Below are 26,249 nucleotides of genomic sequence, written 5' to 3'. Positions count from 1 at the left end.
CTAATACCATTATTGTCTCCTCCCAAACCCTCTTTAGCCATTTTACTTTCCAAACTCGTATTCTAAAATCATTCACTACTATCTATTTTTCTCTTCAACCTTTTAATCCTCTCCTTATGCCCACTTTTATTCTTATTATGATCACCACCATTTCCACTCTTAACTTCCACAGCCCTAAAACTTCTCTTGCAACTAGGGCATACCAAGTTATGCCTCAAATACTTATTGTCAAACTGATGCAACAACCTACACCTCGAACAATCGGTCCAAAATGTCTCCACCACACTTGTCTCAACCTCATTAACTTTTTCCTCCCGAATTCTAATTTTAAGCGTCATATCATATTCTTTCATCCTAATTCTATCAAAAAAAATCACAAAACCCTCCCCCATAAGTTTAAACGCCTCTTCATATCCTAGGTGTGTATTTTTATCAGGGTGTAAGACCAACGCAAGTTTCTTATACTATTTCTTAATTATACTAATATGAGAGAAGGGCTCTACCCAAAGAATTTTATACCAATCAGGTGTTGTTCTTAAAACAACTTTTGAGGAAACATTGATGATTTTGAAGGTTGTGAGCATTGAAGATAAGCCCTCCATGTTTGGGGAGATCTGATGGGCTTTCTTCACATTCTTTAGAGCTGACTTGAAGTTTAAGTCTTTGAATTTAATTTTTGTTAGGGGTTTGTGGCATGCTACTTCTTGTGATTGCCCTAGGTCTGAGCTTATTGCCATTTTCGAAAAGCAACAGCTTCTAAAGACGAAATATTGAGGGTTTATATATTTAAAAATTTTAAAAACATGCACGGGAACTGAGCATCATAGCTTCACGATCTAGTGTTCATCCTTTTCTTAAACTACCACTACTTGCAACAATTGCGCCTTTCTAGAGCAATTTTGAGGAGCAATGTTAGTTGGACGATGTCGTTTAGATGCTAGAATTGTACCCATAACTAATGCTGGCAGATTTATCTAGTTCATCTCCAAATATGCCCAAAATAACATTAACTAGATTTTTATGTGGCAGAATTATAACGTTTAATTGATTACATAGTTGTAATCTAAACAAAATTTTAATTGGATAATTTTAATTTTAATACTATTTTATTATGTATTTAATAAAATATTTTAAAGTAATTTAATTTTAATATAATTTATAATTATAATTAATCGACTTTCAAATTGAAGTGGGGGGAGTTTTTCAAGTTTCCTCCCCATTAGGGTTGCCAAGAAATATCTCACATTAGGGTTGTGATGGACAACATAATTAGTAATAAGATGTTACAAAACTATTTGAGCGATAGGATCCTCACTGCTAAATGCGCTTAGACTATCTCACTGGGCCTAATCCCTAACTTCTCAGTATTCATTGAAAAAAGATTTGAAGAACACATGTGCTTAGTTGGTTAGATTGCTTATGTGGCTTCTCGTATCCAATAGGTTGTTGACTGATGTTGAATAATTTTAATGCCATATCACGAGCAATGACTAGTGCTCTTGCTACAATAACACCAAAGATGATGTTCTTCATGCAATTAAAAATTATAAAATGTCCCATCAGGTATGAAAGGATCGATTAATGTCATATTTACTGATAATTTTTTTCTTTCTCTTGGTAAGTGGACCAATGGAATTCGAAGACTAAGATTTACACTTATTAGATCACTAACTGGATAGATATTTTACCATTACTGCTTGAACACTATAGAGAAAGCTGCAACAAGTTCATATATCATGATGGCTAGAACATCGAGACCTTGACCACCTAAGAGCTCATCCATAACATGCTTGAAACCCATAATGCTTGCATTGGGAAAAGCCTTGTTATGACCATTACGAACTCAATAAATTCCTTTAGGTAGATTATAAGACAATCCCTGAAGGCTGGTTCAAGCTTAACATGAAAAACTTTATAATTGGTACTTATGTGGCAACGATAGTTAGAGGCCTGATTAAAGATAACAAAGGTAATTGGGTCACATGTTTAATGTGCCATATTAGTAAGGTAATCATATAGATGCAAAGTTACATGGAGCCCTTATTAGTATTTAACTTGTTTAAGAGCCCAACATTAAGAACCTTATTATCAGGGTTGATTCTCTATACTTTGAATACTAGATGGAGAGATAAGTCTAACGTAAAACTCTTTATGTGGACATCGAGCTTAAAATTAGGGATTATTGGCCTAAGTTTGAAATGTCAAAATCCACCACATACATAAAGAGGTGTAACATGTGAGATGATTAGTTGGCTTACCAAGCCCATCATATCCCTTTTGGTATCAGTAGACTCCGTCGACCTAATGATTTGGAATAACTTCTCTACCTCGACCACTGTGATACTGCCTAAGTACGCTTGATTGAACATTAGTCTTTCCTACTTGGATTTTATTTATTTATTGTTCTTCTATCGATTAGCTAAAAAATAAAATAATAAAAATCATATTTCTATATCTTCATTTTATGTTGAGATTATAGTAGTTATTTGAGTTTTTAGCATTAGTGCATTGTTATTGCATCTCTTTTCTACCAGTACTAACCAACTGCAGCAAATGTAAAGGCAATACCTAAAGCTTATTTGTATATCGTTCTGAATACGTCCGTTACCATGCTCACAAACAACACAGGACCTTTAATTATATCCTAAAAAACCATAAGTGTAGCATAAAGTATGAAAGTTTTGTATATTTAAAAAAGGTCCATTATGGTTGAGTCCCAACTTTTAAAAATGTATGAAGGACAATTGGATCTTTATACATATATAACCTTGAACTTGCATAAAATTATGTATCAATCTTTATAAGTTCACTCAGCTTCCCTATACAAATCTTGACTATTAATTCCATATAATTCAACAAGTCGTATATCCTAGCCCATATCTTAGTTACAAATAGTGCTCATTCTCATTAATCTATTTACGACAAATCACCACCTGGTCAAAATACCATATAACGTAATTTACTACCTAATTTACCTTATTCAATGATCAGAATATCAATAATAACATTTATTTGCTCCATTACCTTAGAATAAAACCTCTAGTGGATTTTACTTCATCATTTATAATATAGCCCTAAAGTTAAAAAACTTCTTTTTATATAAAGAGTCAACCATACATGGACATTCTTCATCTCTCGCACTAGATTACTATGCATTAAAAATACAATGTTGATGACTTTCATTTTGTAAAGGGTTTTAGTATGCCAGAAGATGATCATGATAAGCAAAACATACTATTATGAACCTTAAACACAATACAAACTAAGTTTATACTTGTAGCCAAAATTAAATTATCTAAGAAAAATATATAGATATAATAACAATAGAAGTATGATAGAGATAATAGAGAAAGAAAAGGCCAAAAGTAAACAAGACTTAAACAAATAATATGTTTGGTTAAATAGTTATGGTTACTTAAAAAATATAAAATTGATTAAAAAAGAAATTTAATGTAAATTATTATATGTGCATTAATGTTTATACATATAAATATATAAATGGTATATAATATATAATAAATATATAATTATGTTTATATATGATACTATATTTAAATACACAAATATATATACAAAGTACGCTGAAAAAATTATGATGATTAAATTTAATTAAAACTCAATAAATTTATTACGTATTTGGCAAAATAAATATTTTATAATAATTATATTCTTTTATTTAGACTAAACACAACTGATTAAAAATCTTATTTAACCTTTTTATTCATAAAAAAAATTAACTCATAAAGAAATAATCAATTGGTATGTTCAAATTATTCAATTATAAAATTAATATAATTTTTTTAATTCACTTCAATAAGATAGCATTAATATATTTTATTAGATTAAAAAATAATATCATTTTATATTTTATTATCAATACTTACATTTATGTAAAATTTTTGTTCACTTAAACATAAGATTTATTATTATTATTTATATGATTATAATAACATATGGTAATATTAGTATATTATTCAATATAGTATAAAACAATATTTCTAAGTATTTTAACAAATAACAAATTTTTCTATACTGAAAAGTTTATCATATAATTGGAGCTAGGAACCATACATATCTTCGCCGTCCATCTTTTTTGCGTCATGATTATCGCGGTATTAAATAAATAATAGAAAACAATAAGAAAGGGGTAGAAAGGGTATTTCAACCTTGAACGCAAAATGTCAGAAGGTGAGAAAAAAGGAAAAAAAAATTTCGACTACCGTACGATCACCCACAGATTCCGCTCCGTGAACCCTCTCATTCTCCATCTCTGCACCAAAAACGAACCCTAAAATCATCTTCGCCACTCTGATCGTCTTCCAAATTTTCAATCTATTCAGTTTCTACAAAATCACCGGCTTTTTGTTTCTCAATTTTGCCCCAATCTTTTACGTCACTGACCTCCGTGCCCCCTCCCACCAAAGAATCAAAACTCGCTGTCTCCCTTTCGTTCTTCATCCTCAGCTCGAACGCCATCGGTTTAATTATCGGATTACGGAATTTTCATCGCAATATCTTCATATTGTCTTTGGAAAAATCGGTAAATATAATTCTTAACTGTATTGTATCAGCTTTGTCGGTTATAACACTTGGTTTTCTTGTTTTTGATTAAACTCATTAGTTATTTTTCGTTTTATTTTTTTGCATGTTGGAGCTTGAAATTTGATCTGATTGCAATAGGGTTGGATTATTTTAGTTGATGCGTTTTCCTCAGCTTTGTGTCATAAATTGGGGCATGTTATAATGTGTTGTATGTGAGTGAATACGTATGCTAGTCGGTTTGTGAAGTTGAGTAAATATAGGAAAATAGAGGAAGCATTCAAATTTTGATAAAATCTCAGCTTTCTTCTTTTTTTGGGAACGCATCAAGGAAATTTTTTAGTCAATCTTGGTGAATGCAGTAAATTTTAATGCGTTTAGGACTTATTTGAATTTCCTGTAAATTGGATTAAGTCATAGATTTGAAATTTAAATCGTGGGTGCAATTTGAATTAATTTGTCATTTTCAATAGGTAAGAAGTGTATGTGATGACGGTGATGTGGATATTGTAGGATGGTTTTGAGGGCTCATAGAAACTAGTAAATATAATCATGGGGAGCAGTGAAATGGATAAAGCAGCAAAAGAAAAGGAGGCTAAGACACCCCCTGCTGCTACTACCACACAGGTATAGTTGTCTCTTTTGTTGAATTAAGGCTTTTTGTATTGATTTAAAGTTAATATCAAATTGCATTTTTAGTTTTCTATTTAAGATACATTTATGTTTTTCAGGAGCAGGCATCAACCACTAGCACCGGCACTGTAAACCCCGATTGGTCGGGATTTCAGGTTCCGTGGAGAAATTCTTCTATATTTGGATATTTATATTATGCGTCCATGTAATTGATTATTTTTGTTGCATATTTGCCCTTTCTAACAGGCATATTCTCCTATACCACCACATGGTTTCTTGGCATCAAGTCCCCAAGCTCACCCATATATGTGGGGGGTTCAGGTATCTGTGTTTCCGAATTGGTATTTTATTTTTGATGCTTGAACGTGGTTGCCAGAACTAATTCTCGTGCTGTTATTGAATTGCCGAAATTTTAGTGATCAGATTGATCTTAGGCATTCCTTGGAACCTAAAGTAATAAGAAATCCGTGTAACTTTTGGTTGATATTGCGGATAGTTATTTTAAATATTGAAAAAGAGTTGAGTAAGGCTTGAATTTAGTTTGACTATTGTGTTTAAGACTGGATGTGGCCTTGGCTGGAATAGTTTTAAGAAAGCATGTTTTGGTTTGAGAAACTGTCAGTGAAACATCCTTGAACTTAAACATCTAGAGTTATGCTGTAAAATAAGGTTACAGGAAGGGAAATTATAGTACTGTATTATTCATTCTATTGTGTAAAAAGTGGTGCTATAAATTCTTGTTCATTTATTCATGGTAACTCATGCAACAGAAACGATCTCTTCTAACTTCTTCTGCTGGAGCTAAAAGACTTATAATGAGAATTTGCTATCCTTTCTTTTTCTAAAATGAAAAAAAGAACCTAATCTATTTTGATATTTATTATTTGAATATGTTTTTCTACTTGTTTTAAGTCTCCTTGTGGCGGGTCAAGGGTGGTGTTTTAAGTGTAAGATTTTGGTTGCAGCACATTATGCCTCCTTATGGAACCCCACCTCATCCTTATGTTGCAATGTATCCCCATGGTGTATATGCTCACCCTTCTATGCCTCCGGTATTTTCTTATCCATCAGCTTCAGTTGTAGCTCATAAAATATTTATTTTTCTTCATCATCTGACAGAAGCTAACGGTCTATTGTATTCTAATTTCAATCAGGGTTCTTATTCTTTCAGTCCTTTTGCTATGCCTTCTCCAAATGGCATTGCTGAGGCTTCTGTGAGTTTCTCATGCTACTGTGTCTTGTATAAGTTTTTTCCTCCTCTGGAGTAGGCTTAAGATTGCCGTATGTCTGTATAGATAGTAACTTCTAAGTTTGCATGTAGGGAAATGCTCCTGCCAGCATGGAGGCAGATGGTAGGCCATCTGATTTGAAGGAAAAATTGCCCATTAAAAGATCAAAAGGAAGTTTGGGCAGTTTGAACATGATTACGGGAAAGAACAATGAGCTTGTGAAAACATCAGGGCCATCTACTAATGGAGTTTATTCCAAAAGGCATGTAAAGTTCCATGGTGAACGATCTGTGAGTGAAATGCAATTTTTAGATTCCCTTTATGCCTTATTGGGGGAGGAGAACTTCTAGTGGGCTTGCACAGAAAGGAAAGTAAGGAGAGGAACCAAGATTTTGTAATACAATTAGCAGAGTTCATTGGGAATTGGAAGTGAAGCATTGCTTGAAGCTTTCCCTGCATTAAGTTCGTGGAGAGATTTATTCTCCTTCACATTATCCAAAATTATTTAATGGTTGGATTTTGGGTTATTGGAGACCAAAATAATTTCATGTTCTGTGAGTCTGAGACTTGTTTGACTTGTGGCATGCACCATTGTGGATGGGCTTTGATGGCACTTAGATAATCTTATTTGAGCTTGTATTTCAGTTTATTTGTTCTTAGTGCCGGATAAACTTGTCAGTGAAAAGCTAAAACATTTGGAATCATTTTGATCTGCAGTGCCGAGAGTGCAAGTGAAGGTACGAGTGAAGGAAGTGATGCAAACTCTCAGAATGTAAGTGCCATTCAACTGTATATGTTTACGGATTTTGATTGATTCTCTTTGGTTTAATTTCCATAACTCCATCATGAACTTACTGTATATATTTACTGATTTTGATTGATTCTCATTGTTGATTCCTAGTTTTGTTTCTCTCTTCTGCTGTTTCTTCTTGTTTCCTGGTTTTTGGGAAATTTGGACTAGGTTGATTCACTTTTCATGAAGGCTAGAAAGTTGTTCCAATGGTAGTGTTATCTTCTATGCTATTTGTTGTGGGTATGGTTGGACCAAATGTGGGCGAGAAATGTTAAAACCCATATATTAGTCTAATATATGTAATGGTAGTTGTGTTGGTCTACAAAGACAGTCTGTTATATCACTTGCGAAAACCGTTATTTGTAGTAGGAACTTTGGCTGCTGTTTTTCTCTAAAAACCTCAACTTACATGGTTTATCTTGTTAGTAAAAGATGATTTTATTCATTCACATTTTTGTGAGAATTTGGTATTTGCATAATTTTCACTTCATTTACAGTTAAAGAGAACATACTTTATTTTAATTTTTATTCATCTTTGTAGGAGTCTCAGTTGAAGTCTGGGTGCAGGCAGGATTCCTTAGAAGGTTTGGTTTGCACATTGACTTTCGTATGCTCTTATCATATTAGCAGTGATATATATTGACAAAGCATATCCATAATCTACCGATTTCAGCAGAAGCATCTCAGAATGGTAGTTCAGCAAATGGCACCCAAAATGGAGGATCAAACACATCTCACACAATGATGAACCAGACTATGTCTATAATTCAAATGTCTGGTGTTCCAGCAGCTGTTCCTGGTCCCACAACAAACTTGAATGTTGGAATGGATTATTGGGGAGCTCCAACTTCATCCACTGTTCCTGCAATGCGGGGTAAGGTTCCTGCAACTCAAGTTGCTGGAGGAATTGTTCCTACTGGATCACGGGATAATGTCCAGTCACAGCTCTGGCTGCAGGTTGTCTTCTTAATTCACTTCTATTATCATGGTTTATAACTGAATTCTAATAATGTCATGAGGCTCTGTCAACCTTCTGTTACTCGTTGTCCTTGTTAGATTTATAACATAAAATTTTGCAAATACTGGTTATTGTCCTTTTTTGCTATTTTACAAGGTGTTAGTTTCCTGAAAAGGGAAAAATGCAAAAATTCTTTTGTTAAGGAGCAGCGATAATTTTGTAAGAGTCAAATGAGAGTTATTTTATTTTTTTCTAAACAACAAATGAGAGTTAATTTGGGACTTGCACAAAACCGGTGTCTCAGGATTAAAGATAAATCTGCAGAAGATGGAATTGGTCAGAATCGGGGGAGAAGGGAATGGTAGACTGTTCGCGGAAGTGATGGAATGCAAGGAGGTGTCTTTGTCGATTAAGTATTTAGGGATGCCCTTGGGTGCCAAGTATAAAGATAAAACTACTTGGAAACTAGTGGTTGAATTATTTGAAAGGAAAATTGCTAGTTGGAAGAGGAATTTTTTATCCAAGGGAGGCAGACTCACTCTTATAAAGAACACCATGGCCAACTTACTTATTTACTACTTATCTACTCTTACAATTCCAATTAATATTGCTAAAAAGTTAGGAACCATTCAGAATAGTTTTCTGTGGGGTGATGATGAGGAGAACCGGAAATTTCATTTAGTTAAATGGGATGAGGTTAAAAGGCATCCTAGATATGGGGGTTTGGGAATTATAGGTTCTTGGTGGATTTAAATGTGGCTCTACAGGGGAAATGGCTGTGGAGATTTTGTATGGAGGAGGATAGTTGCAATCAGATGGGGTGATCTAATTGGGATAACAGAGGGGGTGAGAGATCTGAGAAGCAGCATGGCAAAAGCTTATGGAAAAAAATTCTGATGCTGTGGCCTAGTTTCCATGACAATCTGTGGTGGAGAATTGGTAGGGGTAATAGAATAAAATTTTGGAATGATGTCTGGATTTGGGATGAGAGCTTGAGGAGTAAATATCCGAGAATTTATGCTATTGCACAGACAAAAAATGTGCTGGTCCAGGATGCTTACAAAATGAATAATGACAGTGTGGTATGGTGGATAAATGTTTCAAGAAATCTACAAGATTGGGAAGTCTGTGAGTATGAAAGCTTACTGTAGTTGCTTGCTTTACAGCAGATAAATTTTGTGGATGATAGAGTTGTTGGGAAATTGAAAAAAAGCGGTAGTTTTTCAGTGAAATCCTATTGTTGTTAGATTACCGGGAAAGATCTTGAACGGATACATCATTTCCCTATGAAGTAGATTTGGAAAACTAAAGTCCCACCAAGAATAGCGTTTTTTTGCTTGGAAAGCTTGTAGGGAGTGTATATTAACTGTTGACGAATTAAAAGCTAGAGGGCTTTGCATTTCAAACAGATGTTATTTATGCATGAAAGCATAAGAATCGTGTAATCGTGTGTTGTTGTGGTGTCCTGTGGTTTTTAAGTTGTGGAGCCTTATTACAATCTACTCAGTATTAATTGGGCGGTGGCTAGGTCTGTAAGGGAAGAATTGTGGGCTTCGGATGGTGCGCACTTTGATAGAAAGCTGTCCAAAATGATTCCATTGACCATTTTTTGGGTTCTATGGAAGGAGAGAAATTCTAGGGCTTTTGAGGGTCAAGAGGGTGATTTGTATAGATTAAAAAATAGATCGCTGCATTATTTTGGGTATATTTTGTTTGGATATGACATAATTAGTGATGAGGATTTTGAATATGTCATTGATACACTAACTACATTATAAAGCTTTTCTAATAGGTGAGATCCTCTGTTTTCTTGGTACCATGTTAATATATATATTCGTTACACTTTTTATTTCAAAAAAAAAATTTGGGATTTGTGATTGAAGTGTTCTATTTAACGAAGAGAAGTTGGATTTTGTGTGGAGAGAATCTGTATGGACATGGGTGACAATCTGGTGTAAGGGCAGATTTTCCTCCTCTTTGCTTGCGTTTACCGGCAAGCAGTGAGGGGACAATTGCCATTTCTCTGACCAGGAAGTTTCTGGTTATTGAAAGTAAATTCTTTAATGTAGGGAAGAGAGGAGAAGGAATAAGGGTGAGCAAGAATAGGAGGGGGTTCAGGTCGACGATAACGGTCTGGGGTGAGGAGATTGAACAGCTGCTGGGAGCTTTGCCAGAGTTCTACTAGACAAAAGGAGGGAACTTTTTTGGGGGCAAAATAAAGTTAGTAGAGATCACCAAGTTTGGTTGGCCATTGGAGGAAGCTAAAGGGGAAAATTTCTGGTGATTACTGAGAAGAAAGGGGAGGAAAGTAGGAGAGTTTTTATCCTGAGGGACCCCAAGCGGGCGGATGGTGGTAGCCCTATATGAGATGGTGGATTGGCCACCAGCACAGTAGATTTGGAAATTTGGGGGCATGAAACATGTGAGTACGGATAGGGTGGAGCAAAGCTTGGTAGTGGCTCAAGCAACCATATTCTGTGCATGGTGAGTTGCCCAAGCTGTAAGTTAGTCATGAAAATGATGGTGGAGGTGATTGGCGCATGTTATACTGATGTGCTGACAAAAGGAGGGAACTTTTTTGGGGGCAAAATAAAGTTAGTAGAGATCACCAAGTTTGGTTGGCCATTGGAGGAAGCTAAAGGGGAAAATTTCTGGTGATTACTGAGAAGAAAGGGGAGGAAAGTAGGAGAGTTTTTATCCTGGAGGGACCCCAAGCGGGCGGATGGTGGTAGCCCTATATGAGATGGTGGATTGGCCACCAGCACAGTAGATTTGGAAATTTGGGGGCATGAAACATGTGAGTACGGATAGGGTGGAGCAAAGCTTGGTAGTGGCTCAAGCAACCATATTCTGTGCATGGTGAGTTGCCCAAGCTGTAAGTTAGTCATGAAAATGATGGTGGAGGTGATTGGCGCATGTTATACTGATGTGCTGACAAAAGGAGGGAACTTTTTTGGGGGCAAAATAAAGTTAGTAGAGATCACCAAGTTTGGTTGGCCATTGGAGGAAGCTAAAGGGGAAAATTTCTGGTGATTACTGAGAAGAAAGGGGAGGAAAGTAGGAGAGTTTTTATCCTGGAGGGACCCCAAGCGGGCGGATGGTGGTAGCCCTATATGAGATGGTGGATTGGCCACCAACACAGTAGATTTGGAAATTTGGGGGCATGAAACATGTGAGTACGGATAGGGTGGAGCAAAGCTTGGTAGTGGCTCAAGCAACCATATTCTGTGCATGGTGAGTTGCCCAAGCTGTAAGTTAGTCATGAAAATGATGGTGGAGGTGATTGGCGCATGTTATACTGATGTGCTGAAGGAGGGACAAAGAGTGGGAGCTAGGTAAGGAAGAAATGACCCAACATTAAACTGGGTCCGTTTAAATTTAAAACCTAGCAAAACACAAAAAGCTTGCATTTTTTTGATGACTTAAAAACCCTGAATGGGCTTAGTGCTAAGGAGCCGAAACAGGAATAAGTCGGAAGGAGGAGAAAACTCTACTTGGGTTGGAAAAGAAAAATGGGCCAAAAAGAATGTTGAGCCCAAGCGTGAATGGAGGTCCATGACCCGTGAGCCTCAGAGACAGCTAGGGTTGAGAATTGGGGAAGAGAGGAATCGCGACGCTAGCCGCAATGAGGAGGATGAGATGGCATCCAAAATGTCTTCTGATAACAAAGACCATAACTGAGATCCGGGAGAATTGGATGGGAGAGGAGCCAATAAGGGTGGAGGAAACAACATTGACGATTGAAAGAAGTAAAAGTGTGCGCGATCTAAAAGAGGCTGGGGAAGTGACTGCGTTGCTATTGGCAATGTTTCTAGCAAGGAGCACCGAGGCAGATGGAGGATTTGGCAGGGTGGAGTATGAAGGAGATCTAGGAAGTGGTTGTGGTTGCCAATTGAGGGATTGAAGATGCTCCAAAAGGAGCAAGTGAGGAGGATAACATCAAATAGGTTTTTCAAAATATCCAACGAATCAGCAAGATGTTGGGGGGTAAGTTTTGAGGAGTAGGGCATGACTTTATTTGAGGAGATTGAGAGGAGAAGGAAGGAAAAGGTGGAAGGAAGTTGATGTCAATCCTCGGCTAGGAGGAAGCAGGGGGTCGATAAGATTAAAGAATTATAAAGGCTGCATTCTATTATGAACTATGACAACAAAAGAAAAGGAGAGAAGGGAGAGGGGGAAAACTTAAATCTGGTTCTATGTTAGGATGTATAATCTCATGGAATGCTAGGGGTATAAATGACCGCAAAAGGAGACATGTGATTAGGGATGCATGAAGCGATGGAAACATGAGGTAATTTACCTTCAGGAAACGAAAGTAAGCTCCATATCAGCTAGTATGACTCAGAGTGTGTGGAAGATCAAGGAGATTGGTTTGTGGAAATTACCAACTAATGGGGCCGCTGATGGGATTGTAATCATATGGAATGATGGTCTTCTCAATTGCGATGAGGTTCTGGTTGGTTATTGCTTTGTTTCCTACCTGTTTGAGGATAGGAGGGTACTGATGGGTGTTCTAATGGGTGTATTGAAAAATGGCAAGGGTAGGGAGAGAAGTAAGATATGGGAAGACTTTGGGATAATACAAAAGGAAATGAGATTTCTCTTGGGTGGTCGGGGTGATTTTAACATGGTCTTGCATAGGTAGGATATATCTAGAGAACACTTCTCTAGGATTTTTGCTGATGAACTTTAGGGGACATTGGAGAGAGTAGATTTATTGGATTTACCTCTAACCATAGGTAAACTTGGTTGAATCAAAGGATGAATCCGACTTGCTCTAGGATTGATAGATTTATTATATTAGTATCATGTCAGTTCTAGGGTTATGGGCTATGTCAAAAACTATAACGCACAATCTTTGACAATTTCTCTTTTTGTCTTGATCTTGATGGGATAAAATAGGGGCCTTTTCCTTTCAGATTTAAGGACAAATGGCTAAGAGTAACGAGTTTTCAAGATGAAATTAGAAATTGGTGGAATGATATGATGGTGGAAGGGAATGCAAGCTATAGGGTGGCTAGTAAATTATGGGTGATAAAGACCGAAATAGGTAAGTAGTTGAAAGAGGAGAAGAAGGGGGGTGGGGGGGAGTCTCTAGTCACTCATTCCTTATGCCAAGAGTTGGAGAGTCTTGACAAGAGGGAGGGGGAAGTGGGTCTATCCACCGATGATTTAACTTGCAGGAAGACTATCAGACTTGAATTCAGACAGGATCCAAATGGAAGAGATCTCTTAGAGGGAGAAATCAAGAACTAGATGGATCAAGGAGGGAGATAGAAATATTAAGTTTTTTCACTGTATGACTAATCATCATGGGAGAGTCAACAATATGGAGTTATAGACTAACGGCTGTGTGGTGAAGGGAAATGAGGATCTAAGGGAAGGAGTAAAATCCTATTTCACTAGGCTATATTCAGAGGATTTCTGGTCCAAAATTGGAGGATTTGACCTTTAGGTCACTTGACGATCAAAGTTGAGTCTCTTGAACAGAGGTTTTCATAGGAAGAGATTTTAGATGGCCTTATGCGTTCTAGGAAGGATAAAGCTCCAGAGCTTGATGGTTTCAATATGAGCTTTTCTCCAGAAGTGTTGGCATGGATGACATCATCAAGCTTTTCAATAAATTCCATGTTTTTTATCAGAAGTTTAAATTCCACTTTCTTGATACTTATCTCCAAAGTTGAGGGGGCGACAAGTACAAAGAATTCAGACCTATTAGCCTCATGGAGTGTATGTATGAACTCATTGTTAAAGTACTAACAAGGAGAATGAAAAGATTATGGGAAAAGTGGTGGGTGAGTGTCAACATATGCTTTTATGATGGGCAGACAAATTTTGGATGTAGCTCTAATTGCTGATGAGATTGTTGATGAGCTAAAACAAAAGAATCGTCAGGGCATTTTATGCAAACTTGATATAGAAAAAACCTAGGACCATGTGAACTGGAACTTCTTCTTGATTGTATGGTGAAAATGATGGGCTTTGAGGATAAACGACAGAGTGGATTAGGAAATGTATTTTAACAATCTCCTTTGTTGCCATAGTTGATGGGAGACCATCTTTTTTCTTCATAACTAACAAAGGACTCAGACAAGATGATCCTTTGTCGCTCCTTAGTGTTTATCATAGTTATGGAAGCTCTTAATAAAATGCATTTGAGGGCCAGATATTTTGAGCTATTTAAGGGATTGAAGGTAGGAGATGGAGAGCGTGTGGAGGAGGTGAACCACCTTTTCTTTGTTGACGACACGTTTCTTTTCTATGAATTGAGTAAAAGAACTTTACTAAACATCAAATGTATTCTGTTAAGCTTCCAAGTAGTTTCATGACTCAACATCAATCTTGCTAAGTCCGAAGTGGTGAGACTAGGTGAGGGGAAGGATGCTTGTAGTTTGGCTAGTATTCTCGGATGTAAATGTATAGGATTGTCGATAAAGTATTTGAAGTTATCTTTGGGAGTCAAATATAAGAATGTTTTGACTCGGGATCTGGTGGTTGCACATTTTGAATAGCAGTTGGCAGGATGGAAGAGAAATCTCCTATCGAAGGGGGAGGAGACTTGCTCTCATTAAAAACATTGTGGCCAATGTTTCTATTTATTACATGCCTCTGAGGACGATACCTTGGAGTGTGGTCAAGAGATTGGAGTCCATCTAGTGCAGATTTTGATAGAGTGACTTTGAAGGGAATAGGAGATATTATCGTGTGGCATGGGATAAGGTCAAAAAGCCAATTCAACTTGGGGGGCTGTGTCTAAGATCATTGGTGGAGGTTAATAGGGCTTTGCAAGGGAAATGACTTTGGAGATTCATGAATGAATACCTCGGAGTGTGGCTAAGAGATTGGAGTCCATCTACTGCAGATTTTTATAGAGTGGCTTTGAAGGGAATAGGAGATATAATCCTGTGGCATGGGATAAGGTCAAAAAGCCAATTCAACTTGGGGGGCTGTGTCTAAGATCACTGGTTGAGGTTAATAGGGCCTTGCAAGGGAAATGACTTCGGAGATTCATGAATGAAATGAGACTCTTTGGTGGACGGTGATTGAGGCTAAGTTTTCGGTACTGTGAACATAGGGTTGGTTCACTATGGAGGTGTTTAGATCCCATGGTAACAGGATGTGGAAGAAAATATGCATGGACAAGAAGAAGTTCCAAGCCTGCATCATATGGAAGATTGAAATTGGCGATAGAGTCAATCTATAGCATGATGTGTGGTTGGAGGGTGGTATTCTCAGAGATCAATTTTTTCAGATTTATGTAATTGCTCGGTACAAGGATGCATTGATAGAGGATTCCTACATTGGCAATATGGAGAACGCAGAGTGTTTTATGGAGGTCATAAGGAATCTTAATGATTGAAAAATTAGGGAGTGTAAAGCCTTGTTGTTCACTCTTGCCAAGGCTACACCGGCTGGGACAGAAGACTGACCCAATTGGAGCCTCGATGTTAGTGGGATTTTCTTTGTTAGATCTTTTTACAATTACCTGACTAGAAGGGAGATCACGACTATATACTTTCCTTTCAAGCAAATCTTGAAGGTCAATGCTTCACCTAGAATAGTCTTTTTTGCATGGGAGGCAGTTGAAGGGTGTATTGTAACTCTGGATAAGCTGATTAGGAGGGGAAGGATTCTGGTGAATGGATGTTACTTGTGTAAAAGAATGCAGAGTCGTGCAATCACATTCTTCTGTGGTGTCCCTTTGCTTACAGACTATGGATCCTTGCTTATGGCATCTTGGATATTAATTGGGTAAACGGTCGGCTCGGTGAAGGAGGAAATTTGGGCGTAAAAGAGTATCAGTCGCAGGAAGAAATATCTCAGCCTTATTCCCTTGCCATCTTTTGGATAGTCTGTAAGGAAAGAAATTGAAATGCTTTTAAGGGCAATGAAGGAGGTTTTGATAGGGTCAAGGATAGTTGGTTCTAAACTCTGGGTTTCTTAATTAAGGGTCATCCTTTTAATCTTGAGGATTTTGGAACCTTATTGATATTTTGATTGATATATAAATATTTTGCATATGGGTTTGCACCCCCTTCGTGTCTATCAATAAATCTAATACTTTTATTTAAAAAAAAGTTATCAAGTAATCGAAGTGTTTAACCTTTTCCCTGTTTGCTGTTTAATTTTTCTATGATGAATCAAATTTCGTAATCAGGTTTTGTTTGGTTATCTTTTCTTTCATAATTGGATTTGTGGATTATATGTTTGATGGATTTATATTGAGAAAATGCGGAGATATCTGATTGACTTCCCTTTTTCACAAGAGAATATAAAATTGAAAGGCTGAATAAAATCATTTGTTTGGAAGGAGGGAGTAAAATGTTCATTCATTTTGTTTGAATATGTGTTTTGTATCTGTAATCTTATTTCTTTGCCTGTTTGATTAGCGAATTCCAGCAATAATATGTTCTGGAATGTAAGCAAATGTTTGTTCTAAGGCGTGTAGGACCTGTTATCCCATTATTTATATGCCAAGAATGTTTCAGTAGTGCTTTTATATTAATTGCCAATCTATATTGGGATAGAAGTTTTGTTTTCTTCCAATTATTTGATAATAGAGACAATAATTTTGATGGTACAGGAGGCATCTTGCTTCAGTAATGCTTTTATCTGGGCAATATTTATTGCCAATCCGTATGGAGATAGAAGTTTTGTTTTCTTCCAAATATTTAATAATAGAGACAATAATTGTAATGGTACAGGAGGCATCTTGCCTTATGATAGTTTTACGCTTAACATGGTGAAGAGAAGTTGAGATGTGGGAATATAAATTTCTTTTTAGAAGTCTAATATTATTTCATGTTCTAACATTGTTTTTATCAAGTTGTCCTTCGTATCTAAAAAATTAATGGTTCATGGATTAGGATGAAAGAGAGCTAAAACGACAGAGAAGAAAGCAGTCAAATAGAGAGTCTGCTCGCAGATCCAGGTTACGCAAGCAGGTAATCCAGCCTCGATATGAATATTTTAATCCTGTCTGTCTTTGTATAGGTATCATGCTCATATAAATTCTTTAATGTACCTGCTTGCTGTTGAGTCAGGCTGAATGTGATGAGCTGGCACAAAGAGCAGAATCCCTGAAAGAGGAAAATGGCAATCTAAGAGCAGAAGTGAATAGGATCAAGTGTGAATATGAGCAGCTTGTTGCAGAGAATAACTCTCTCAAGGTAATCTTCTAGTTGTGTTTTACTAGCTGAAAATTGCTAGCTGTTGTTACTTGCTAGCAATAGATTGATGCCATGATTTTTAAAGTGAAGGTCTTTAATTGAGTTATAAAAATGATTGCGATTGCAGTGTCCCCCTTTCCCCTCCCACTTCAGTATCCACTTTAAGACTAATTTATATATCAGATATCCTCACCAAAAAGAAAAGGAAAAAATTTACATAGCAGATAAGCACAATTTGTTTTGAGTGGAAAATGCTGGTGTTAGTGAATCTTGTGAATGGTGAAGTAGAATTTAGCTCGTAAATCAGATATCATATTTAATAAATGAATTATTTAATGGTTTAAAAACAGTCTTTGAGTTAGCAGTGATGTTGTTCTTTCACCGGATTATAAATGGATTATTTTGTGCTGATGCTGAATTATCTGGGGTTCTTTCAGGCAAGACTTGGGGAAATTCCGGGACATGAAGACATTAGATCTGGCAGGAATGACCAACATTCGAGCAATGAAGCACAACAGACTGGACAAACGGAGACGGCACAGAGTGGTCAGTAGGGTATCTTGACCTGTTTAATTATGAGGTTCTGGGAGCATAACCTAACAAGTTAGCAACAGGAAGTTCCTATTTTGCATAGCATTTAGTTTGATAACCTGAAAAAACAAAAAAAGTTAAAAATGTAGCTGACCTTGATTAGTTTTAGGGATCTGGTTGTCCTATCATAGTTAAATCCTGATTCAACTCGTGTTTACAGTTGATGATAGTTGAAGGTATGGTAATTGGGTATGTAAAAGTGTGAAGTTCTGTCCTGGCCCTTTTATGTTTAAGAAAAGAGGGTATTATTCACAGTGTTCAAATCAAATCTTATTTGTATCAAATATGGTATGTGAGACTCTGTAACTCGGATTGAATCATTATGATTATATGTTATCTTTGGTACATATTGATGTGTGGAAACTAATACTCTTTTTCTGTAGGAAAAAGTTAAATGATGGTGCTTTGCTTGCATTATTGTTTTTAAAATATTAATATTTTATATATACTTTATCAATATAACCTTATATATTTTATGTTCAATTAGTGATGAATTTGAGTTTGGTTCAAACTTTAGTTACATATAATGCAAATATAATAGATATTTGAATGAAAATGATAGTTTAATACTAAGTTAAAAGAAAATTAAAAAATTAGCCTTTTGATAATTTTAAATAAAATTAAGATAATAATTTTTTCCCTAAAAAATAATACATTTTTTTTAAAAAAATTTACTCAATTATTTGGAAATTCAATGTTTATTATCTTAATATAAAGTATAAGTTCTTAATTTCTTATTAATGCTATTTATTTTACTATTTTAAATTCATTTTTTTAAATAATTTATTTGAAATTTAACTACTTATACTTTAGCCTTTTCAAAAAAGAAACATCTATGAATGTCAACTAATTGTGAATTATCTAAATATTAATTTCAATATGATTAAAATAAATTCTTTTATGAGGGTAAATTCAATGGGCAATCATATCTACTCTCTATTTTTAATTATCTACATTAATTATTGTAAATAATACTTTTCCTTTACTTCTAAATGAAAAAGGCTAAGAAAAAAGAATATATTTTCAAAATTATCAAAAACAATTAATTTTAAGAATTTTTTATTTCTTACCATAAACATATTGTATTTAAATATTAATCGGTTAAATTAATAAACTTAAAATTCATAAATTTATGCCAAAAGTTGTTATTTTTTATAAATAAAACTAATTATTTGTGCATATTAAACTCACATTATTTTACATATAAAAATAATTTATATATTAATATAAATATCCAGATAATAATAAAATAAAATAAAACAAAACGAGGTTCTCCTCTGCTTCAACAGCCACTCCTCGTCTCTTTTCCACCACCATCTTCCTCTGCTCTGTTTCAACTACCAATTGAATTACATACAGAGGAAAAATAATGCAGATAACTGGAGTTATAAGCGATGTATCGGTGGCAGTTCCATCGTCTGGTGGAGGTTTCTGTCTCAAACATGTCCACTCTGTCTCTCATTACTCCTCCGCTTTTTTCTCTTCTTCTCCTCAATTCTCCAAGGTACCTTCTCTTTCTCCTTCCTTCTCTCTTGTGTACAGATATAGATGTGTAATTTAGTCTGTCTGTGCATTTCGTGGTGCCGCGCTTCTTGTTTTTGTGTTGTAGATATGATTCCTTGCTTTTCTTTTTCTTTTTTTTTTTAATGTTTTCTTCGTTTATAATTTGATAATTTCCTGGGGAATTTTTGATTATAGGGACTGATTAAGTTGGAATCATAACGTTTCTTTTTGGTTTTCTTTTTTTTTTTGTTTAAATGAATGAGTTGGGAGCATTTGGTAAGAAATATGATTTTTGCATTTCTTTTTTAGGGTAAAATATAGGATAGTGGGAAAATGAAGTGAAACTTGATAGGAAAAAAGGCTCCTGTTTAGTCTTTTTTCTTTTTTTTTTCTTTTCTTTTTTCCTTAAACAATTTCATATTGACTAAGACGTACATGGATGGAATTAGCAATAACTGACTCGATTTCCTCAGATCTTACTGCAGTAGTAACGTTATATTTATGATTAGGAGAAGAGGGATTAGGAGAAGTGGAAGAAAATAACGAAGAACAATAGGTATAAGGAAAAAGGACAAAAGATTTTAGAAACTTAACTCTCTCTCTCTCTCTCTTAATTTTTTTTCTAAAAACAGATCAGAACTTACAAAGAGGAAACAAAAAGCTAACTTTCTGATCATAAAACTTCCTACAATAATGTTCTACTTTGCCTACCTAGAAAAATAAAATTTCATAATAATTAATAATAATTCTTTGACAACACACAACCCAGATGTCCAAAACAACAAATTTTATTATCAATTAGGCTGCACCATCAGGTCATGTAGAATTGGTGATAATATACCCTTGGTTCATCATTAAAACTGGTGAATCTATGCAGTGATTGATTAGAAGGGAGTGGTAAGTTTTGAGTAGCTTGAATGTAACAAAACGGTCAATAATTATTTAGTTGGTGCATCATATAAGCTATCTTTCGAGATACTTCTTTGATAATTAAATTGCTTGGTTCCAGAACATTTTTTAAGGTCCCTGATAAAATATATCATGAGGAACTTGTTCCTCTATGTACCGCTGAACTCCTTAGAGTCATTCTTGAAAATTTCCCCGTTGAACAGAACAGATAAATGCAGCATGATCCGAAGATTTGATTTAGATACACGTTACAATGAGAATTACAGAATATGAGTCCAGGAAGAACATTTAGCATGTCATCTTCTGTTCATGTGACTTGCAAGGATAGAGTCTAATTACCGAAGAGTTCTGCACCTGAGATTTACTCAAAGACTTATATCTTTTAAATTTTTAATCCATTGGATGGAGTTCTGTCTTACAGTATTGACTTTTTAATTTATGTATGTTGAGATGCTGTCTGCTGAGAAGAGTATAGAGGGGAAAGCAAAATATGGAACTCTTCAACTCTTACTAGTTTTCCAAATATATGTGATTTTAAAACTGCAAATACTTTTTCCCATAAACCCTATTAACATATTAGTTATTGCCGGCATTTTGCATTTTATAAAAGGAAAAAATTAATATTCTGACACAGTTGACTTTGTCATTGATATATGTTGGACTGCTGAGAAAAATATAGAATGGAAAGCAAAAATATGGAACCCTTAAATTCTTAAGTAATTTTCCAAGTAGAGGGATGTTTAAGACTCGAAAAGCTCTTTTAATAAACACTAGTAACATTTAGGCATGGCTTGAATTTTGCATTTTGTAAAAGGAAAAATAGGAAATGATAAATTTATATGGGCTCAGGTTATCTTGGAGAAGTATGTGAACTTTTTCTGTATTTCTGCTTATATAGCTTGTGTTTTGCACTGAGGCTTATATATACTGAAGTCCAAATGATTGTTAGTTTCTTTCTTTAGCTTATATCTGTTCTATCTCATATTATCTTTTCTTTTATAGAGATATCCTTCGTTTTGCATTCCAAAGCCGGGAATCGGACTGCCCAAATGCCGTACGAGAGGCTTGACTGTGAGTGCGTCAGGGAATTCTAATGATAATTTGGTTCCAATTGCTCCTGTTCAATTGGAGTCTCCAGTTGGCCAGCTTCTGGCACAAATATTAAAAACGCATCCTCATTTACTGCCTGCTGCCATTGATCAGCAGCTAGAGAACCTACAGAGTGATAAAGAGGCCCAGACAGAAGAAACTTCTTTATCTCAGGATCTTCTTTACAGGTGACTTCTCTCTCTCTCTCTCTCTCTCTCTGTGGCATTTATTTATTTATTTATTTTTGACAAGAAACTAGAATTTATTAGAAATAGAGAAAGCTAAATACAGGGAAGGAGAATTCCCTCCTAGCAGAAACAAAACCAAGAAAACAGAAGGATGGACAGGAAATTTATCATCAGTACTAGAGAGCAGGCCAATCCCTTTGCAAAGAAACCAAGAAACCATGAACTTTAGCCCACAATGAGGCCAAAAAACCATTTTATCCCTCAAAACCCATAACTCTCTTTCTATAGAAAAAAAAAAAGGAAAAGATTTGTGTCAACAAGGCACCAAGTGGGTACTGCCCAAATACAAAAGTTTTACAAATCAGTCAACATATCTGAGGACCCCAAAATCTTAATCAGAAGTATAAGGATAACTCTTAAAATAAAAAATAAAGGTTTTCGAGCATTACATCCCCTAAGTCTACCAAAGGGAGAAACTAGTCTCTCCAAAACTCTTTTTTTCTTCTTCCAAATGACCCATAGCAATACCTAGAACCATACGTCCCTAGTTCTTCTAAAGAGAGAAGCTAATCCCTCAGAACGCCCTTCTTTTTTCCCCTTCCAGATGACTTTTTCCTATGCTTATCACTCTAGATGCCCTTCGTTGGTGAAATCTCTTTTACCAAAGAGGCTGCATTGTCCAACTCAGACTAAGCAACCTAAGGACAAAGCTGATAACCTTGTAAAAAGTGTGCCCCTCTATAAAATATTATGGAGATTGGACTTTACTCCTGAGGGAACTCTTGAGCATTATTTCTACTAAATATCTTGAGATACTTTTATGGCCTAATCTGTATTAACTATGATGTGCATTTTATTAAATCCTTCTTCTAGGGGTGTGAGTTAACCAAGGATTTTTCAGACCACTAATCATGAGGTGGCCAACATAGGCCTAGGATAATAGTTGATGAGAAGTATAGAAGAGAAGAAGAGCAGAGAGAGGGAGAGGGATAGAGAGAATAGAGAAATAGGGAGAATAGAAGGAAGAGTGAAAATAGAATAATTCTATAGATTTTTCTTATATGCTCATTCCATCACTGGGTACAATATTTGTACCAGTACTAACATGGCTGGGTACAGTGTGACCAGGACAGAATTGATAGCTGACATCCCAATCTGTCATACTGCTACGAATTCCAAAACAGTTTTTCTTAACCAAAACTTGTAGAAAAGGGAAAAATACAGAAAATCAAATGACAGAAAACGGTGACAATTTCACCCGCACAGTGCCTTGTTCTTGACAACTCTCGGTTCCTTCACAGCAACCTTGTGTTCAAGGTCAAATGTGGAAACTGACCCTTCAGGAATTCCCAGTTCTCCCGAGTTGTCTCTTCAGGTCCCATATTCTTCCAGTGTCCTAAGGCCCGTTCAACCTGCTTGCCTCTAAGAAACATACTTCTTTTCTGCAGTATTTGCTCAGGCTCAACTATAATTTGGCCCTGAGAATCCACAGTAGACAATGGGCGTTAATAGTTATGAAATTTCCTTCATATTTCTTGAGCATGGATACATGGAAGACTGGATATATCCGTGCATCCAGGGGTAGCTTCAGTAGGTAAGCTATTGTGCTGACCTTCTTTTCCTCCTTAAAGGGCCCATAATACTTGAGGTGCCAATTTAAGGCACCTTCTCACAACTATGGAAGACTGGCAGTAGGGCCTGCAGCTTTTTGTTTTTTTCAAATAAAAGGAAAGTATTATTATGCACAAGGTATCAAGAGGGTACCACCTATATACAAAATAGTTACATGTCAATCAAATGGTTCATTACCAAAGTTTTCCCAATCTTTGATGTCATGACCGAACAAAATAGAGGCAAAAATATGAATCCATCTACCTTTAATTCTGGTAAAGTTAGTCTCTATATCCTCAAAAGGTCTCTCATTTCTTTCCTTCCATACCACCCAAAAAATAATAAGTAGAATAAGAAATAAATGTCTTTTTTTTATATAAAAACTCACCCGTTGCCACAACTCATTTCTCACACTACCAGCCATAATCCAATTTAACCCTAACAACCCAAAAACAGAGGTTCATATGCTGTATGTCACTGGGCAAGATAATAATAAATGGTTGCATGTTTCCTCATCATCATGACATAGTAACATCTACTAACCAGAAAATTCCTCTTCCTTTTTAGCATGTCAATAGTAAAAATACATTCATTGACTACTTCCCAAGCAAAAAAAGCCATTCTAGGAGGGGCTTTAGACTTCCTAATCTTCTTATATGGTGCTGACTTGCTGTCACTGTTGTCACTCTTAGTGAGAAAGCTATACAAAAACTTCACCGAGAAACCTTTCTTCTCATCCAGCTTCCAAAGCCTTTTGTCTATATCATTATTCAATTTCATGTCATTCAGGAACAAAAGCGGACTGCTATACTCATCTATTTCCCAATCTTGTAGATTTCTCTTCACATTCACATCCCACACCCTTCACTCCCCCACATTTTCGTACATCTCCTCCACCTTGGTATCCTTGTTGCTAGCAATATCAAAAATTCTTTTAAATCTGTCCTTTAAGCTAAAGTTCCCCATCCATTCATCATGCCAAAAACTAACAACATCACCCCTATCGACCTGCCAGCCCATACAACCCCTAATAAGATGGCTATTATCCCTTATTTTCCTCCATAGGGCTGCAGCGTTAATAACACTAAATATCTTTCTGCATATGCCCACTAAGTTCTTTTAGCATCCACTAGTAGCTACTAATCTTTATGTAAGCATTAATTACCAGTAACAAGAAAAATTATATAAAGGAAATCTAAAACATTTTGATTCCTATAATACTTAAGATTAAGATCTACCTAAATAGGAAACTAAGATATTATAATGTCTAAATAAACCTAAATAACTTAAGAATGCAAATAATAATAATAATAATTCCAAAAACTTCTTTAATTGAAAATTTGTTCTGAAATAATATCTTTTTTGTTTTGCATCAGAGGGTTTTCACCTTCAAAAGACATGTTTACCTATCATTTTAAATAAACTTTCCACTTACTTGAAAGGGTTATTATTTAGTGTTGAATACTTCACAGTAACACAAAGAACATCTATAACATAGATATTCTTGTACAAAATGATCTAATGTAAATAAAACTATGAGTTGCAGGCGAATAGCTGAAGTAAAAGAGAAGGAAACACAAAAGACACTAGAAGAAATAATTTACTGCTTGATTGTGCAGAAGTTTGTAGACAGTGACATTTCTATGATTCCTAAGATAACTGCAACTTCAGATCCTGTTGGACGAGTTGATTTTTGGCCAAACCAAGAGCAGAAACTAGAAGCTGTTCATTCTCCTGAAGCATTTGAAATGATACAAAGCCATTTATCTCTTGTGCTTGGAGACCGGTTGGTAGGTCCCCTGGATACCATTGTTCAGATTAGCAAAATTAAACTTGGAAAGCTGTATGCTGCTTCGGTTATGTATGGATATTTTCTTAGAAGAGTCGATCAACGTTTCCAACTTGAAAGAACCATGAACACCCTTCCTGATGGTTTCAACGAAGACGAGGGGAGGTTTGCTTATCCTTCTTCACAAAACCGCCTATGGGATCCTGATTCCTTAATCGTAATTCAAGCAGATGATGATGGTGATGGGGACAGAGGAAGTTTCATGGATACTGGCGAAGAGAAGTCATATAGACTAAGATCCTATGTAATGTACTTGGATGCAGAGACACTTCAGAGATATGCGACCATAAGATCCAAGGAAGCTATTTCTTCAATCGAAAAGCAGACACAGGCATTATTTGGGAGGCCTGACATCAGGATTCTTGAAGATGGTTCACTTGACACATCTAACGACGAAATCATTTCTATTACATTCTCAGGATTGACAATGCTTGTGTTGGAGGCAGTGGCATTTGGATCCTTCCTCTGGGATGCTGAAAGTTATGTAGAATCCAAGTATCATTTTCTTAAAAGTTAATGGGTTTTCTTATTCTTTTCTTGGGTGCTGTGTAAATCGTTTTTTAGATGTTGAGCACAAACTTTGATGGCTGTCAGTGTATAGATATAGGGTTTAGTGATCTTGCTTTTGAATAAATATGCAAATGCAAACTGGAGATGGCAGAGGTAAGAATACCTATATGGCATGCCTATCAACCAGACAATTACCCGTCCAGTCATCTTGCTAACATTTGGAAGTTTCCATGGTTACCAAGAAACATATAGGCTGTATAGGTTACCCAGTTAGTGGCTTTAACAGTAGGAAGTAATTGGCTTAAACATGTTTCAAGTTTGAAGCTTTCAGTTTGGATTTAAATTATCCCATATTTTGTTCAGGTAATAGATCGAGTTAGACGGGTATGTAACAAACATCAAGTAGTTTTTGTATATTTAGAAAACATGCCAATAGGAGAGCTGCCTAATTATGTGCCTGGCCCTGATGACATGTTCTGTCCCACTTTTAAGTTACTTGACAATTGACAAGAGGTTGGTTCTGGTTTATAACCCCACATACATACTGCATTTTCCTGACATTCAATGTTCATGCCTCTGCCTTAAGTTAGTGAATGCACTTTTTAAGCGACAGGCTTTTTTTATCTGTATCCACATTTGTATATATGAACGTATGCATATAACATACAAGTATATGT

The 26,249-nt window shown here is 35.7% G+C and overlaps 2 protein-coding genes and 1 pseudogene across 4 annotated transcripts; 2 read left to right on the top strand and 1 right to left on the bottom strand.

The window, feature by feature from the left end:
* Positions 1-68: 68 nt before the first annotated feature.
* Positions 69-737, bottom strand: LOC148267378 (uncharacterized; annotated as a pseudogene).
* Positions 738-4,177: 3,440 nt separating this feature from the next.
* Positions 4,178-18,260, top strand: BZIP68 (basic region/leucine zipper transcription factor 68). Of its 3 annotated transcripts, none has more exons than XM_088216404.1 (13): positions 4,178-4,540; positions 5,053-5,166; positions 5,271-5,327; positions 5,419-5,493; positions 6,138-6,224; positions 6,327-6,386; positions 6,494-6,663; positions 7,119-7,173; positions 7,736-7,778; positions 7,871-8,151; positions 17,020-17,097; positions 17,197-17,322; positions 17,760-18,260. In XM_088216404.1, exons 2-13 carry the CDS (start codon positions 5,092-5,094, stop codon positions 17,874-17,876), a joined length of 1,224 nt encoding a protein of 407 aa, XP_088072530.1. In that variant the 5' UTR covers positions 4,178-4,540; positions 5,053-5,091; the 3' UTR covers positions 17,877-18,260. The 3 variants fall into 3 exon arrangements, with proteins under 3 accessions (XP_088072530.1, XP_088072528.1, XP_088072529.1); XM_088216402.1 differs by having other exon boundaries at positions 7,868-8,151; XM_088216403.1 differs by having other exon boundaries at positions 5,013-5,166; positions 7,868-8,151.
* A 901-nt stretch (positions 18,261-19,161) lies between these two features.
* Positions 19,162-25,918, top strand: LOC110806667 (beta-casein (DUF760)). Its single transcript, XM_088216401.1, has 3 exons — positions 19,162-19,417; positions 21,328-21,602; positions 24,760-25,918. Exons 1-3 carry the CDS (start codon positions 19,283-19,285, stop codon positions 25,577-25,579), a joined length of 1,230 nt encoding a protein of 409 aa, XP_088072527.1. The 5' UTR covers positions 19,162-19,282; the 3' UTR covers positions 25,580-25,918.
* Positions 25,919-26,249: the final 331 nt, after the last annotated feature.

Source organism: Carica papaya, chromosome 3 (assembly GCF_054855325.1).
Source record: "Carica papaya isolate Zhongbai chromosome 3, ASM5485532v1, whole genome shotgun sequence".
In the NCBI taxonomy this organism is placed as follows: domain Eukaryota; kingdom Viridiplantae; phylum Streptophyta; class Magnoliopsida; order Brassicales; family Caricaceae; genus Carica; species Carica papaya.
This window is presented reverse-complemented; position numbering and strand designations above follow the sequence as displayed.

Bases quoted from the DNA above. Each gene is read 5' to 3' on its own strand.
- LOC110806667 (XM_088216401.1), top strand. From the start codon at position 19,283: ATGCAGATAACTGGAGTTATAAGCGATGTATCGGTGGCAGTTCCATCG. The intron at 19,418-21,327 runs GTACCTTCTCTT...TTTCTTTTATAG, and splicing joins CTTCTCCTCAATTCTCCAAG to AGATATCCTTCGTTTTGCAT. The intron at 21,603-24,759 runs GTGACTTCTCTC...TATGAGTTGCAG, and splicing joins TCTCAGGATCTTCTTTACAG to GCGAATAGCTGAAGTAAAAG.
- BZIP68 (XM_088216402.1), top strand. From the start codon at position 5,092: ATGGGGAGCAGTGAAATGGATAAAGCAGCAAAAGAAAAGGAGGCTAAG. The intron at 5,167-5,270 runs GTATAGTTGTCT...TATGTTTTTCAG, and splicing joins CTGCTGCTACTACCACACAG to GAGCAGGCATCAACCACTAG. The intron at 17,098-17,196 runs GTAATCCAGCCT...CTGTTGAGTCAG, and splicing joins GATCCAGGTTACGCAAGCAG to GCTGAATGTGATGAGCTGGC.